General features: G+C 36.2%; 1 protein-coding gene across 1 annotated transcript in view; it reads right to left on the reverse strand.

The window, feature by feature from the left end:
* LOC145990866 (uncharacterized) overlaps positions 1 to 14,085 on the reverse strand; it is a 70,612-nt gene that overhangs the window by 18,191 nt on the left and 38,336 nt on the right. Inside the window, exon 5 of the mRNA XM_083126311.1 lies at positions 5,220 to 5,317. Coding sequence (XP_082982437.1) covers positions 5,220 to 5,317 — 98 coding nt within the window. The remainder of the gene's footprint in view (positions 1 to 5,219; positions 5,318 to 14,085) is intronic.

The following is a 14,085-nucleotide window of genomic DNA, read 5'->3' on the forward strand; positions in this document are numbered from 1 at the left end:
ACATGGAAACACATTTTATATTCCATCAAAGTCTAAATGTATCGATAAAAACTATTTTTTTTTAGTTATTAAAGAAATAATATGTAATTCTTGAAGGGTACTGTCAGTCAAGGGGCATGGACATACCACTCCTAAACCAGCTGCTCACATACTAATATAAGCAATTATTGAATTGAATTGAATTGACATTTGAATTGAATTGAATTGACTTTATTGCTGGGCGAGGTTCAGCTGTTGCTGGTCTACCACCTAACCCCAAAAAGTACAGATTAAAATTAAAATAAAATAAAATTCAAGATTACAAAGAAAAGGAACAAGAAAGTACAATAAAATACAAATGGAATAAAATCTTATACAATAGAACAGATAAAAACTAAAAATTAAAATTAAATTCAGATTACAAAGAAATTGATCAAGAAAGTACAATAAAATACAATAGGAATAAAATCATATCCATTGGAACAATATTGGCAGTGAATTAGGTAATAAAGTAACTGAAGTCGACAAAGTTGATAGTAAGAAAAAAAAAAATTCTGGCAACTCACAGTATTTATCATTATTCATAAGTTGATTTACCCCGCTTCTGATCTTTGATCAGTGATTCACGGAGCATATCGCGAAAACGTCTGAAGTTTTGATTTTTGGTTAGATTTGGTAGTGCATTCCAGGCTTTGGGTGCTGCGTAGCTGAAAGAGGCCTGATAAGCTGAAGTTCTGCAACGAGGTAAGCTGAAACTGGTAGCGTTTCTGGTTGAATGCGAGTGAATTTTGCTTCTGAAGTTTAATTTCGAAAAGAGGTAGTTTGGGCTCTTGCTATTAATTATGTTGTGCAGTGTACAAAACAAGTGCAGTTTTCTCCCTCGTGCCATGGAAATGATTCCGTGCTCATTAAGCACAGGGAGAATATGTTCACACTTTTTTGTTCTATATACATATCTAATGCATGCGTTTTGAACTTTCTGTATTTTTATTGCAAGCTTTTTTGTTATTCTTAGCCCGTAAACAACATCGCAATAGTCAAATAGGGGGAAGATAAGAGACTGCACTAGGTTTAATTTTATCTTAGGAGAGAGAAAGTCTACCAGAAGATAGAGGCTTTTTAATATCGAATACGCCTTGCCACATTGTTGTATCACCTGCTCAGACCAATCGAGCCGATGGTTCATGATCAGTCCTTGATTTTTTACTGTTTCAGAAAATTTAATACGCTGTGTGTGAAGAATTATTTCGCATTCATTGATGTTAATATGTTTCAAGAGACTGCCTGTTCCGATAATTGTAAATATTGATTTGTTTGAATTTATTACTAACCCATTTGAAGCGCACCAATCGCTTATGTTCTTTAAATCTTGGTTTAAAAGTGCGACCGCGTCCTGCAATTTTGATATGCGTGTGGATATATACAATAGAGTTTCGTCAGCATAACAGTGAACGTTGCATATTTTCAGACTTGACTAAATCAGCAGCCGAGAGCGTGAATAGCAGCGGACCAAGGATCGAGCCCTGAGGCACCCCAGCTCGTACCTGAAGTGGAAAAGATAGCTCCCCTGTCTTAACCCGCTGTTTTCTCCCGCTAAGATAATTTTCGAACCATTTAAGTGCAGTCGGCGAGAATTTATAATAATGAAGCTTGGCCAGAAGGAGCTTATGCGGTATAGTGTCAAAGGCCTTGCTAATGTCGAGCAACACCAGTAGCGTTACGTTAGATTGATCCATCGATTTAAAAATGTCGTCGGTTACTTTTAAGAGCGCCGTTTGTGTGCTATGGTGAGGGCGAAAACCGGATTGCTGCCGGGGAAGGATATGAAGTTTGTCAATGTACTTTCGAATTTGATTATTTGCAATTTTTTCGATGATTTTTGAAAGCACCGGCAGAATGCTGATGGGCCGCAAGTCATTCACAGAAACCGGGTTCTGTTTTTTAGGGATGGGAATTACCGTCGCCTCCTTCCAAGAATCAGGGAAACTGCCCGTGGAGAGTGAGTAGTTGATTATGTGGATTATGTGCGTGAGCGGTGGGAGGATATGATGAAGAGAGAGCTTTAACATTTTTATTGATATGTCATCGGATCCAGATGCATTTGATTGGATTTCGTATATCGCTTTCCTGACGCGAGAACCATCCACCTCGCAGAAACTGAACGCCTCTGCACCGTGGTCGAAACTGCTGGCGTAACATTTGTCACATTGCTGAGAGACTAGCTCTTCATTAATTTCCATTTTGGACGATACGTTGACGAAATGGTTGTTCAGTGCGTTTGCGGCATTTAGTGTGGGTGGAAGGCTCTCCATTTTGTTTTTCCTGCCATATCCCAAGCTTCGCAGGTGTTGCCAAATGTGTTTCGAATCGTTGGATGAATTAATGATGTATTCAAAATATGCCTTTTTTTCTTGTCTTACGACTGAAGTAGCAAAGTTACGCAATCTCTTACATTCATTCCAATGGGCAGGATTATTTGTTCGTTTAAATTTTAACAGCATGTTGTCGCGTAACCTCATAATTAATTTAACATTATCTGTAATCCAGGGTACTTTTCGTTTTGTTGCACGAACCGTTTTCAGAGGGGCGTGTTTACCAAACACTTTAATCAGTTTCTCCGTAAAGAAACACACCTTGTCGTCAATGTTTTCATAGTGCATCAAAGAATTCCAGTCGATGCTCTCTAGATCTTCCTTCAGAGCATCCTTCACTATCGCACTGTAGTCCCTGTATGTGATCGTTTTGCCCTTACTTTGTGATTTCCCGTAACGTAAAGAGAGATACGCTAAAGAGTGATCAGAATTACTGACTGGTACCGTAACACCAGAATTGATAATGTCACTTACATTATTTACAAATATTGGATCAATGAGCGTTCTAGTTGTGGCGGTAATTCGCGTTGGTTCAGTTAAGATTTGAGTGAGGTTAAACTGATTAACAAGTGATTGAAGATAGGAAGTGTCGGGTTCGTTTGGTTTCAAGAAATCTACATTAAAGTCGCCTAATACCACTAGATGATGGACTTTATGGTTAATATCTGACATAATATCTTCTAGGATTGATAGCTTAGAATAGGGTATATCTCCGGGTCTGTAAATCCCACAGATCCCAACTGTTTCTTTCTTTAAACGAATTTTTACTATTATATGTTCAATATTTGTTTGTTCTTCCGAAATATATGAAATCTCTTCAGCTTGCAGTTCAGACCGTACATATAATAAAAGCCCGCCTGCATTTTTGTGTTTTCGGTCTTTTCGCAAAACTGAAAACCCAGGGATATTTATGGTTTTGTCATCAATGTGTCCTTTGAGCCACGTTTCGGTAACTAAAAGGGCGTCCACGTTCATTTCCTTTACGGTGTGACGTACTTCGTCCAGTTTGGGCATCAGGGAGCGAATGTTTACATGTGCGATAGTGAAAGAGGAGGGAGGGCGGGGGGAGGCAGCAGTGGTCGCGTTGGCCGGGGGCGATTTTCTTGGAAGAAAGCAAAGGTCTGTCCCCCCGTTTGCCACTGCCACTGGGTTGAGGGCGATGGAATGCACTGTTCCGTTAGAGGAGGTTCACCCAGGAGTGGCAACATTTGAAAGTTTAACATATACCCCGTGAATTCTGACGACCAGAAGCAAAATAAAATCTTTACCTGTGCACATATTTTCCACAAAATCTATAAAGTTGATTGCATTTAACAGAAAAATATCAACTGTGATATACATTTCATAAAGATTAAAAAAATAATGAAAAATAGTAGTAAAAAATAATAATATAAAATAAACTTAAAAAAAGAATGAAATTAAATATATTAAATAAAATGAGGATTCTTGTGTCCCAGATAAGTATCACATAATGCATCGCGTCCCAGTCTATGTCTGGTGCTTCATTTTAACAACACAGTGTAGTTCGGGGGAGGACAACTTATGCACTGGATTTTGAATGATCATTCCTATTCTAGAGTCCCCGGAGCTGTGCCTCTCTCGTGATATAGTTCTTCTTGCCATCCACGACGACCACAATTTTTCCATCTTGGGTGTATACATTCTTGGTATCGAACTTTTGGATGGCTTGACGTAGAAGTTGCAGTCTTGCCATGCACAGGTCCTCCCTGATTACGATGCCCGAGTTCTTCAGTTTGCTTTTCTTCCTGAAGACTGCCGACCGTGATCTGTAGCTCGTGAATTTCACGATTATGGGTCTTGTTGTTCCGGGGCGGTTTTGTCCAACACGGTGCGAGCGACAAATATCTTCCTGCTTTAATTTTTGGCTCAGCTGTTCTTCAAAAAGCGAAAGCGCAATATTGTCCGTGTTTTCGTCTTTCTTCTCAGGGATCCCGAATATACGGACACTGTTACGTCTCTGGTATTGTTCTAACTCGTGAATGTTTTCGTGCAGCTCCTGTATCTCATCATCTTTGCTGCGGAGCTCCTTGCGTAGGTCTTCGAACATGTAGCTGTTGAATTTCAGCGAATCCTCAAGCCTTTCCACCACGATTTTCGTCACCGATTCAATTATCGCGTCAACAATTACTTTCGACACTTCAGGTGTTTGCACTGCCCGCTTTACCTCGTCGCATATCTGCTGCATAAGTTCACCCTTACCTGCATTGCCAGACGGTGATTTGACTGCCGTAGTGCTGCTGCTGCCTCTGCGCGATCCAGGAGCCATGGCGTTGTGGGAGTTTTCGCTTCAATAATATTCCACAAGAACCACAAAGCTGGCACTTCCTTGATATTTTTCAGTCCAAACCGCTGCACTTACACTTCACACTACTTGTAATGCACCAAATAGAACTCTATAGCTGCTACATATGATTATAAATGTATGAGTTAGCGGGACGCGATTTGAACGTGTTCTAGCGCTCGGCGGCCATAACGAAGGATATGCTTTCAGGTCAAATAATCACTAACACCTATGGGGATATCCGCAGGAATTTTTTTTGTTTGGTGAGGGTAAACGAGGCACATTCCCCCATAACAGTGTCTTTCCCTTAAAGAAACATTCCGTCATTATGATGTTATTATGTTCCTGCAATATTATTTTAATACACCCAAAATAAAGTATGTCCATGTCTACTGTATGTTTTGCTGCAAATATGTGTATATATATTCTCGACTATTGAACCTAATAAAATATAGTATTTTGGTCATTTTTGTGCTTTTCAAGAGCGATTCAATAAAGACAAATTATACACTAAGTACATGCAAAACACCAAGAAATACTCAATGTTAGAAAAATAACTATCATACCTTTCTGAGAAACAACATTCATCAGAGACATCTGAAGAAGACATGGGAGAGTGGCTTCTACTGTCTTCATCAGTGGTTTCTGAATCTTCAGAATTAAACTGCGGAAGGTGAAACAAAAATAATAAAATACATGCAATTCAAAAAATAAATAACTAAAATCACATTTTCAAACTTAACTTGGACTAAAAAATCAATAGCCTTCATGGGAGTAGTGACAGCAAATCACTGAAACTGACTGCCAAATAAAATTATTACATATTAATAAAGAAGATAAAATCAGATACAAGCAGTGTACTTTCACATTAAAAATTATGGATACTCGAAATTTAAAAATAACCAGTAGACAGACCTACAAAAAAAAACGAGTTACTTCAAAATTTTGCTTATTCAATTCTGATTTAATCTACGGTATCCATTTTCTTTCAGGTAGGCTTTCGATTTTTTATTGCTGTCAGAACAAAAAAATGTTATTTTTGAGGGGTTTCGAAACGACTGCTCTCTTTGAAATTCTATAAATAAAAAACATCATAATGATGAAATTTAAATATGGTGCAGGTAGAATGGTTTTTAATACAATTTTAAAATTTCAGATTATTTTATAATTTTGTGAAGAAACTTTTTCTTAGTATTGGGTAGTCCTAAAAATATGATCTTGATCTTGTTTTGAAACCCTTTGAAGCTGTTTTTAAAACCCATCACCATTGCCACTTCACATTGTGAAACCAATTGATACAGATTTTTATTGAACGAAGTAAAGATGTGGGCTGATTGTCACTACCAGGCTCACAGTAACAGCCAACATATTCCATGGTTCAATGCACATTTATGTAGAGTGTAATTCATCTTATTTAAATTTTCTCACGATTGGACAACGCATTTTATTTACAGAATTTCAAAGCGAGTAGTAGTTTCAAAAACCCCAAACAAAACACAGACACTTTTATTTGTTCTCATTAAGATAAAAAAATCAAGGCATACCTGATAAAATTGGTTATCACAGATTATCACAGGATTGAATAAGCTAAATTTTGAAATAACTTGCTTCTATGTAGGTCTGTTGGTTACTTTTTAATTGGAGTCTAAAATTCTAGTAACCATAATGTTTAATTGATAGTAACTCTTAAATTGGCAACATTTCAATACTCCCATGGTAATTTTATTAAGCAATGTGGCTGCTATTTGCTACAAGTGACAATGCTTAGCTTGAACACACATTAAAATACATCTTTCTGTAAGCACCACTGGATTTAAGAATTTGAAATTTTGAAGAAAAAAAGAATGATAATTTAAGATATATACTACCCCAGCTGCTTCCATGTCCCTGATATCATCAAATTTTTAATTTACTTTTTTTTCCACATTTTTTCTATCCCTAGGCCAAGTCATCAAACTCTCCTCTTCCTTTTGTTATTTGTATATGTGTCTGTATAGTGCTAGTATTGTAAGAAGGAGACTGGCTTCTGGCCAACCAGTCTCTTAGGCTTCCTCTTTTTCCTTGCATCAGAAGAATGGCCTGCATTTCTCTAAAATGATGCACACTACCACCTTTGGACTGCTATCCTAATCTACTCATAACCCTCCCTCTCCTGCCACAGGCCTGAAGCAAAAAGTGTGATTTCTTGTATCTCCAAACCAAGACACTGTGGGCCCTTGGTTTAGCAAAATGGATCAGGCCATTTTCCCAACTATTCCCCCACTACCTACATGCCTGACAGGTTGAAAATCAGAGACCATCCCCAAGAGTGTTACAGTACAAAGCCATTGGTTACTTTGATTGAACATTGTGGTCTGTGTATAAAACGAGGAGAGTGACATGTGAATGACGGAACATCTTAAAATACATCTGCTGATGTTCCTCACAACTTACTCATTTAATTTCAGTGGTTTTCTTCTTGAGAATATTAACGTGTTTCATCACACAACAATTTTCAATTTTAGCACTTGTTGTAAATATCGGGGCTTAGCAGCAACTAAAAGATCTCAACAGTCACATTCTCTGAACGAGTAATAGTTTCAAGAGAAAACTAAATATATGCTTACAGGCCGAAACCAAGTGTTAGGTAATAATCAAAATCTAATTATTGATAACAACTCGTTTGAACCAGTTTCCAAATTCAAATACTTAGGAGTAATATTAACAAATGAAAATTATATTAAAGAGGAAATAAAAAGTAGTCCCCACCACTCTTCTACGTACTGGTCTGGTCTTGAGACTACGAGTGGTGCCAACTCAGCAAAATTAAGCTAAAACAAATATGACAAACTATCTTTACTGTGTAGATTGTCGGTGCCGGCTCATATCAGTTTATCAGTGGTTCATTTGATTTCATCCGGTCTTTGAAAATTCGTACTTGAAGAAGACATACATTCCTCTTTTTTTTCATAATCTTGTGTAGTAGTAGTTGTGCGTTTATGTTTTTTTTCTTGTGTAGTGGTTGTTATGTGTTTGTGTGTCTTATGCAGTAGTTGTGCTGTGTAGTGTGTTTCGGTTTGTCTTGTGTAGTAGCTGTGGTGTCTAGTGTGTTTGGGTTTGTCTTGTGTAGTAGTTGTGGTGTGCTTGTATGTGGGTTTGTCTTGTGTAGTAGGTGTGCTGTCTAGTGTGGTTGGGATTGTCTTGTGTAGTAGTTGTGCTGACTAGTGTGTTTGTGTTTATCTTGTGTAGTAGTTATGCTGTCTAATGTGTTTCTGTTTGTCTTGTGTAGTATCGGTGGTGTGTATGTATGTGTCTTGTGTTGTAGTTGTGCTGTCTAGTATGTTTGTTTTGTCTTGCGTAGTAGTTGTGCTGTCTAATTTGTTTGTGTTTGTCTTGTGTAGTAGTTGTGGTGTGTAGTTTGTTTATGTTTATATTATGTAGTAGTTATGGTTTGTTTGTGTTTATATTGTGTTATAGTTGTAATGTGTTTGTGTGTGTCTTGTGTAGTAGTTGTGCTGTCTAATGTGTTTATGTTCATCTTGTGTAGTAATTGTGCTGTCTAATGTGTTTATGTTTGTCTTGTGTAGTAGTTCCTACATTCATATTGGGGGTTAGGCGTAGAGCTGACAACTCTGCACTGTAAAAAGACATGTCAAGAATCAGCAATATAAGGCCATGGATGTTCCCAAGGTAAAATATTCCGGAGGTAAAATAGTTCCCCGTTCGGATCTCTGGGTGGGGACTACTTTGGGAGGTCCCTGGACTAAGGATAAGATCTACGTTAGGAATAAGGATATTAAATTAGGCACCTGGAATGTTCTGAGCATTTACCGGCCTGGGGCATTTCAGTGTACAGTTAATGAGATAGTTAAGTATAAATTAGATGTAGTAGCTGTCCAGGAAGTTAGGTGGCCAGGAGAAGGGAATTGTAAAACTAAAAATTATACTTTTTTCTATGGTGGTACTGAAATTCATAATTTTGGAACAGGCTTTTTCATAAATAATACTTAGATTTATCTCGGCTCTTAAAACAGTAGAATTTATTAATAATAGGATATCATATGCAGTTTTACAGGCTAGGTGGTGTAAAATTATTTTAATAAACATACATGCACCAACGGAAGATAAAGATGATAATACTAAAGATGATTTTTATACAGAGTTAGAACAGGTCTTTGATAAATTTTCTCAGTATGATATGAAAATTCTGTTAGGTGACTGTAATGCACAGATTGGCAAAGAAGATACATTTAAACCCAGGATTGGTAAAGAAAGTCTTCATGAATTAAGTAATGATAATGGTATAAGATTGATTATTTACAACCTTAAAGAATTTAATTGTGAAAAGTACCACTTTTAAACATAAAGATATCCATAAATATACCTGGTCTTCTCCAGATGGTAAAACTCATAATCAGATAGATCATATTCTCATTGATAAGAGAAGGCATACTAGTATAATTGACGTTCGTACACATAGAGGTGCTGACTGTGCCAGTGACCATTATTTAGTAATTGCTAAATTCAGTGATAAATCATAAGCAACAAAATCTAAAAGTTCTAAAATTTGATACAGGAAAGTTTACTGATGAAAGAATGAAGAAAGATTACCAAATTAAACTGTCAAATAGATTTGATGTTTTGCAGGATTTAAATGATGATAAAAAAATAAATGAAACCGACGTAAATAAGAATTGGGAGCACATACGTAATGCAACAGAATCAGCAGCTAAAGAAAGTATAGGATACCATAAACCGAGAAAAAGTAAGCCATGGTTTGATAATGAATGTCATAATCTAATAGAAATAAGAAATCAGGCTAGACTTAGGTGGTTAAATAACTCTGATGATAAAAATCTAAACAATTATAATAGAATAAAGCGAGAAGTTAACCGCACGTTTAGAAGTAAAAAAAGAGATTACTTGAAAAGCAAAATTAACGAAATTGAAACAAACAGCAAAAATAAAAATATCAGAGATTTATATAAAGGTGTAAATGAGTTTAGAAAGGGGTGGCAACCTAAAGTAAACTTGATAAAGATAAAGATGGTGATTTTCTAGCTCACCCAAGCGATATTCTAAATAGATGGAAGAACTACTTTAATGACCTTTTAAATGTCCATGCTAGAGATAAATCAGAAGTAAATGAAGCCCACACAGCAGAACATTTAGTTCCAGAACCTAACTTGACTGAAGTTAAAGATGCTATTAAAAGGCTAAAGAATAACAAAGCACCTGGCATTGATTTAATACCAGCTGAGTTAATTAAATATGGTGGAAATTCATTAATATGTCAAATTCATAAATTAATTTGTTTAATATCGAATAAAGAAGAAATTCCTCAACAGTGGAAAGAATCCATAATTGTTCCTGTGTTTAAAAAAGGTGATAAAATGAACTGCAATAATTACCGTGAAATTTCTCTACTCTGAACAACATATAAAATATTATCTAACATTCTTTTAACAAGACTAACCCCATATGCTAATGAAATTATAGGTGATTATCAATGTGGATTTAAACGTAACAGATCAACTACAGATCAAATTTTTCACATCAGACAGACACTTGAAAAAAAGTGGGAATATAATCAAAATGTCCATCAGCTATTCATTGATTTCAAAAAAGCATATGATTCGGTCAAAAGAGATAAATTATATAATATATTAGTCGAGTTTGGAATACCTAAGAAGCTTGTTAGTATGATAAAAGTATGCACCAGTGAAACAGAAAGTAAAATTCGAGTGGGTATTAATATGTCTGACAAATTTACAATTCATGTTGGGTAAAACAAGGAGATGCATTATCTCCATTGCTCTTTAATTTTGCCTTAGAATATGCTGTAAGGAAGGTAAAAGAAACTAAAGAAGGACTAAAATTAAATGGTGTGACTCAGTTGTTAGCATATGCAGATGATGTAGACTTACTGGGGGATGATGTGAACACAATTAAGAATAATGCTAAAATATTTTTCAAAACTGCTAAAGAGATAGGTTTGGAAGTTAACAAAGAGAAAACTAAATATATGCTTACAGGTCGAAACCAAGTATTAGGTAATAATCAAAATCTAAGAAACTAAAAGTTAAAATATACAAAACAGTAATTTTGCCTGTAGTATTATATGAATGTGAAACTTGGTCCCTTACATTGAAAGAGGAACATAAATTGAGAGTATTTGAAAATAAGATATTTTGGAAAATCTTTGGACCTAAAAGGGATGAGGAGACAGGTGAGTGGAGAAGGTTACATAATTTAGAACTACATAATTTGTATTCATGTCCAGATATTATTAGAATAATTAAATCAAGAAGACTTAGGTGGGCAGGCCATGTGGCACGAATGGGAGAGAAAAGAGGAGTTTACAGGATTCTTGTTGGGAAAAATGATGGTAAGAGACCTGTAGGAAGACCAAGACAAAGATGAAGGGACAACGTTGAGATGGACCTAAGGGAAATCGGTAGGGATGGAAAAGAGTATATAGATCTTGCTCAAGATAGGGAAAGATGGAAGGCCTGTGTTGCTGCAGCCATGAACCTTCGGGTTTAAGAAGGCTAGGGAGGTAGTTAGTTAGTTAGTCATATTTTCTTATTGGCACGCAAACAATAACAAAGTGTGAGGCTGCAATTTGTGTGACAAGAGTAAAATACATTATGTAGCACCCATTTGATAGAAAAAATATTTTGGAGACACGGGGATTCGAACCTATTATTTCAGCTTACGGACCTGGCCATTAACCGACTTGGCCACAAGACACAGTGAAGAAACCAAGCTATTCGAGTAATTTACCCATAATATTGCATCTTTTCCTGTCCAGCTCGAAACTTTTGATGTCGCTTCTCGCTAATTACATTAATTTGAAAGCAATACACTTCATCGGGTAGTGTTTGTGTGCTGTGCACATTGCTGACAGAATACAAGTCAAGCTTGTGCATGAAAATGAAGGAAAACGTTGTGAAGTCGTGCTTTTGTGGAAGGTGAGTGTTTCCAACCCTAAATGATAATCGTGTTCTAGCTTCCATCAACATAACAGATTCTGCTATGTGACGAGGAATCTTATTAACCAACGGCACATATATTATATTATTTTAAAACTATTTATTTAAAACAGAAGAATCATTATTCTGGAATGTACGGAGAAATTCATTCAGCCGGTAGTGATTTTATGAGTCACAATTCCATTTTTTTGCTCCATTATGAAACCAACGTGCACGTGTAAAAAAGGAAAGCCCAACAATTTTCATTTTACAAAAATTCCATTTACTGTTAAAGTTAAATGAGAGGACAACCATTGACATATTGTTAATAGCCTGGATGACTGATGTGTGTGTATTTGTGGGGGAAGGGTACCTCCTCCAGGCTGTGACATAAACTCTTCTTGCTTCGGATTTCTATTATTTTTTTCATCGCATATTCAGTGCCGAGAGACTCAAAAAGAACACTCATGCTCAGGCCAAATTTGAACCCGGGGCCCCTCGCATTTTAACGCATTGTGATAACCACTTCATCACGAATGTCAAAAATGCATTTTTTTAAAATATACTTTTCACTAATTTTTCGCATTTACATTACTTTCGATGTAGACGTGGACAGTCCAGTTAATTAATATTTATGCTGCAATCTTTCTGTTAGCCCTTTTCTTTGAGTCTGAGAGACACAAGACTTCCTGCACATGGTTAAAATGTTTGATAGTAAGCAACACTGCTGGTTTCCGAACACTTACTTCGGGTGTACTGCCAGACCCGAAGCTGGACTTAACTCAAACGAGTGTGCCACTTTCTGTGAACAGAAATGCAACAAATATTTTAATTGATGATTACTCTTTAACCACATAACACAGAAACTAGAGAAACTTGAAACAATGAAAGATGTATAAAAAAAAAATACAGAAATAGGAAAAAAACTAGTTCAATAAAGCTGTTTTATTTCAAGAAATAATATCTCACATGGGTGTGAATGATGGATTTATTTATTTATTTTCTTTCTGTTGTTTGGTTGGGGTGAGATTGAAATGGAAAATGTTCGCCATTTCCCAACATGTAAAACTTCAAATACTACACAATATTTCTTCATGAAGAGATTACTTTTGCATTCCTGGATTGAAAACTGATATTTCAAAGAAATTTTAACACCTATAATGCAGAAAATTTTGAGAATTAGCTACTTTTAATTAATACAATCAGTCAGAATTGTAGATTGTATTGATATTCTGCATCATGTATTTACTTGTGACATTGATAGAACCCTGGAGATTTTTCAGAAGCTGATTAGGTATTGGCCTAAGTGTATACCTGATATAATTTTGTGTACTAAACATGCTTCATTCTTGAAATTAAAGAGTAGGAAATTTATTGGAATGGGCAGTTCTACTTATGTCTACATGTGCGAAAACAGTCACTTCAAAGAGCTTTCCTTTGTGCCAGGAAATCCTCAGGATTTCTCATCCCAAAAATATCCTTACTTTGTCAGGAAATGGTGAACATTTCAAATCCCGAACATGGAACCTATTTTTCCACTTCCTGACTGAAAATTTCCATCCAGCACAACCCCATTGCTGATTCCGTTCACAATTTTGTTACTGTCCTAATGATATGCCAGAGGGATCTATTGTCAGAATGTTCTTCAATGGCTCTATGACAATAATTCAGACTTGTTACGAAAAAAAAACTACTGCACTCAGTTGCATCTATCCTACATTGGCTGAGCATTCGCCGATACTCTGACATTTACTACGAGCTGTCTGTAAGAGAGAAATGCACTTTCAAAATTTCATTTGAAGAATAAAGCATCCTCCCTGAATTTAAAGCATCCCTGGATGCCATTGAAAGTGAATTAGCTGGGGGGGATGCTTTTTGCTATTTTTTTTAGCTGGGGAGATGCATTCCCCCCCCCCCTTTTCGACCAATGCTCCTTTGCCTTCAAAGGGGATGGTGGGAAGAATTTTTGCCTTTAATAATTTAGGTAGCTAGTGCTGTCCCCTCCCCCTATTTGTTTATAAGATACTCAGCTCCACACTAGATCTTTCCTGTGCAAAATAAACATATTCATTGCATATGGCAAGATCATGACACAAACACAGTAATTACTCAGTCACTGGGGCAGCTGGGAACATCACTGAAATGACACATGAAAAGAGAAAGATACGTAACAGTAACTGTAACTAAATTAGTTTGCCAAGTAGTGAGTAATAAAAATGACAGTTACTTCAAGTTTTCATATGGGAGGAAATTTTGAATTTTGTTACCTCTATATATTGTCATTCATTGATTTGGTTCATTTGACTTCACTCTTTTGCCACTTTTGGCTAATCATAAAGATGAGGACGAGTAATGACATGATGAAATAGATGGACACTCACAAAAGAACATCCATGTCCAGGCCAGGATATGAACCTGGGACCCCGTTCCATATTGTCAAATTTAGATATGTAAGGTTAATTATGATTTAATGGAAATT

Source organism: Lepisma saccharinum, chromosome 8 (genome assembly GCF_977018435.1).
Source record: "Lepisma saccharinum chromosome 8, izLepSacc3.1, whole genome shotgun sequence".
Classification (NCBI taxonomy): Eukaryota; Metazoa; Arthropoda; class Insecta; order Zygentoma; family Lepismatidae; genus Lepisma; species Lepisma saccharinum.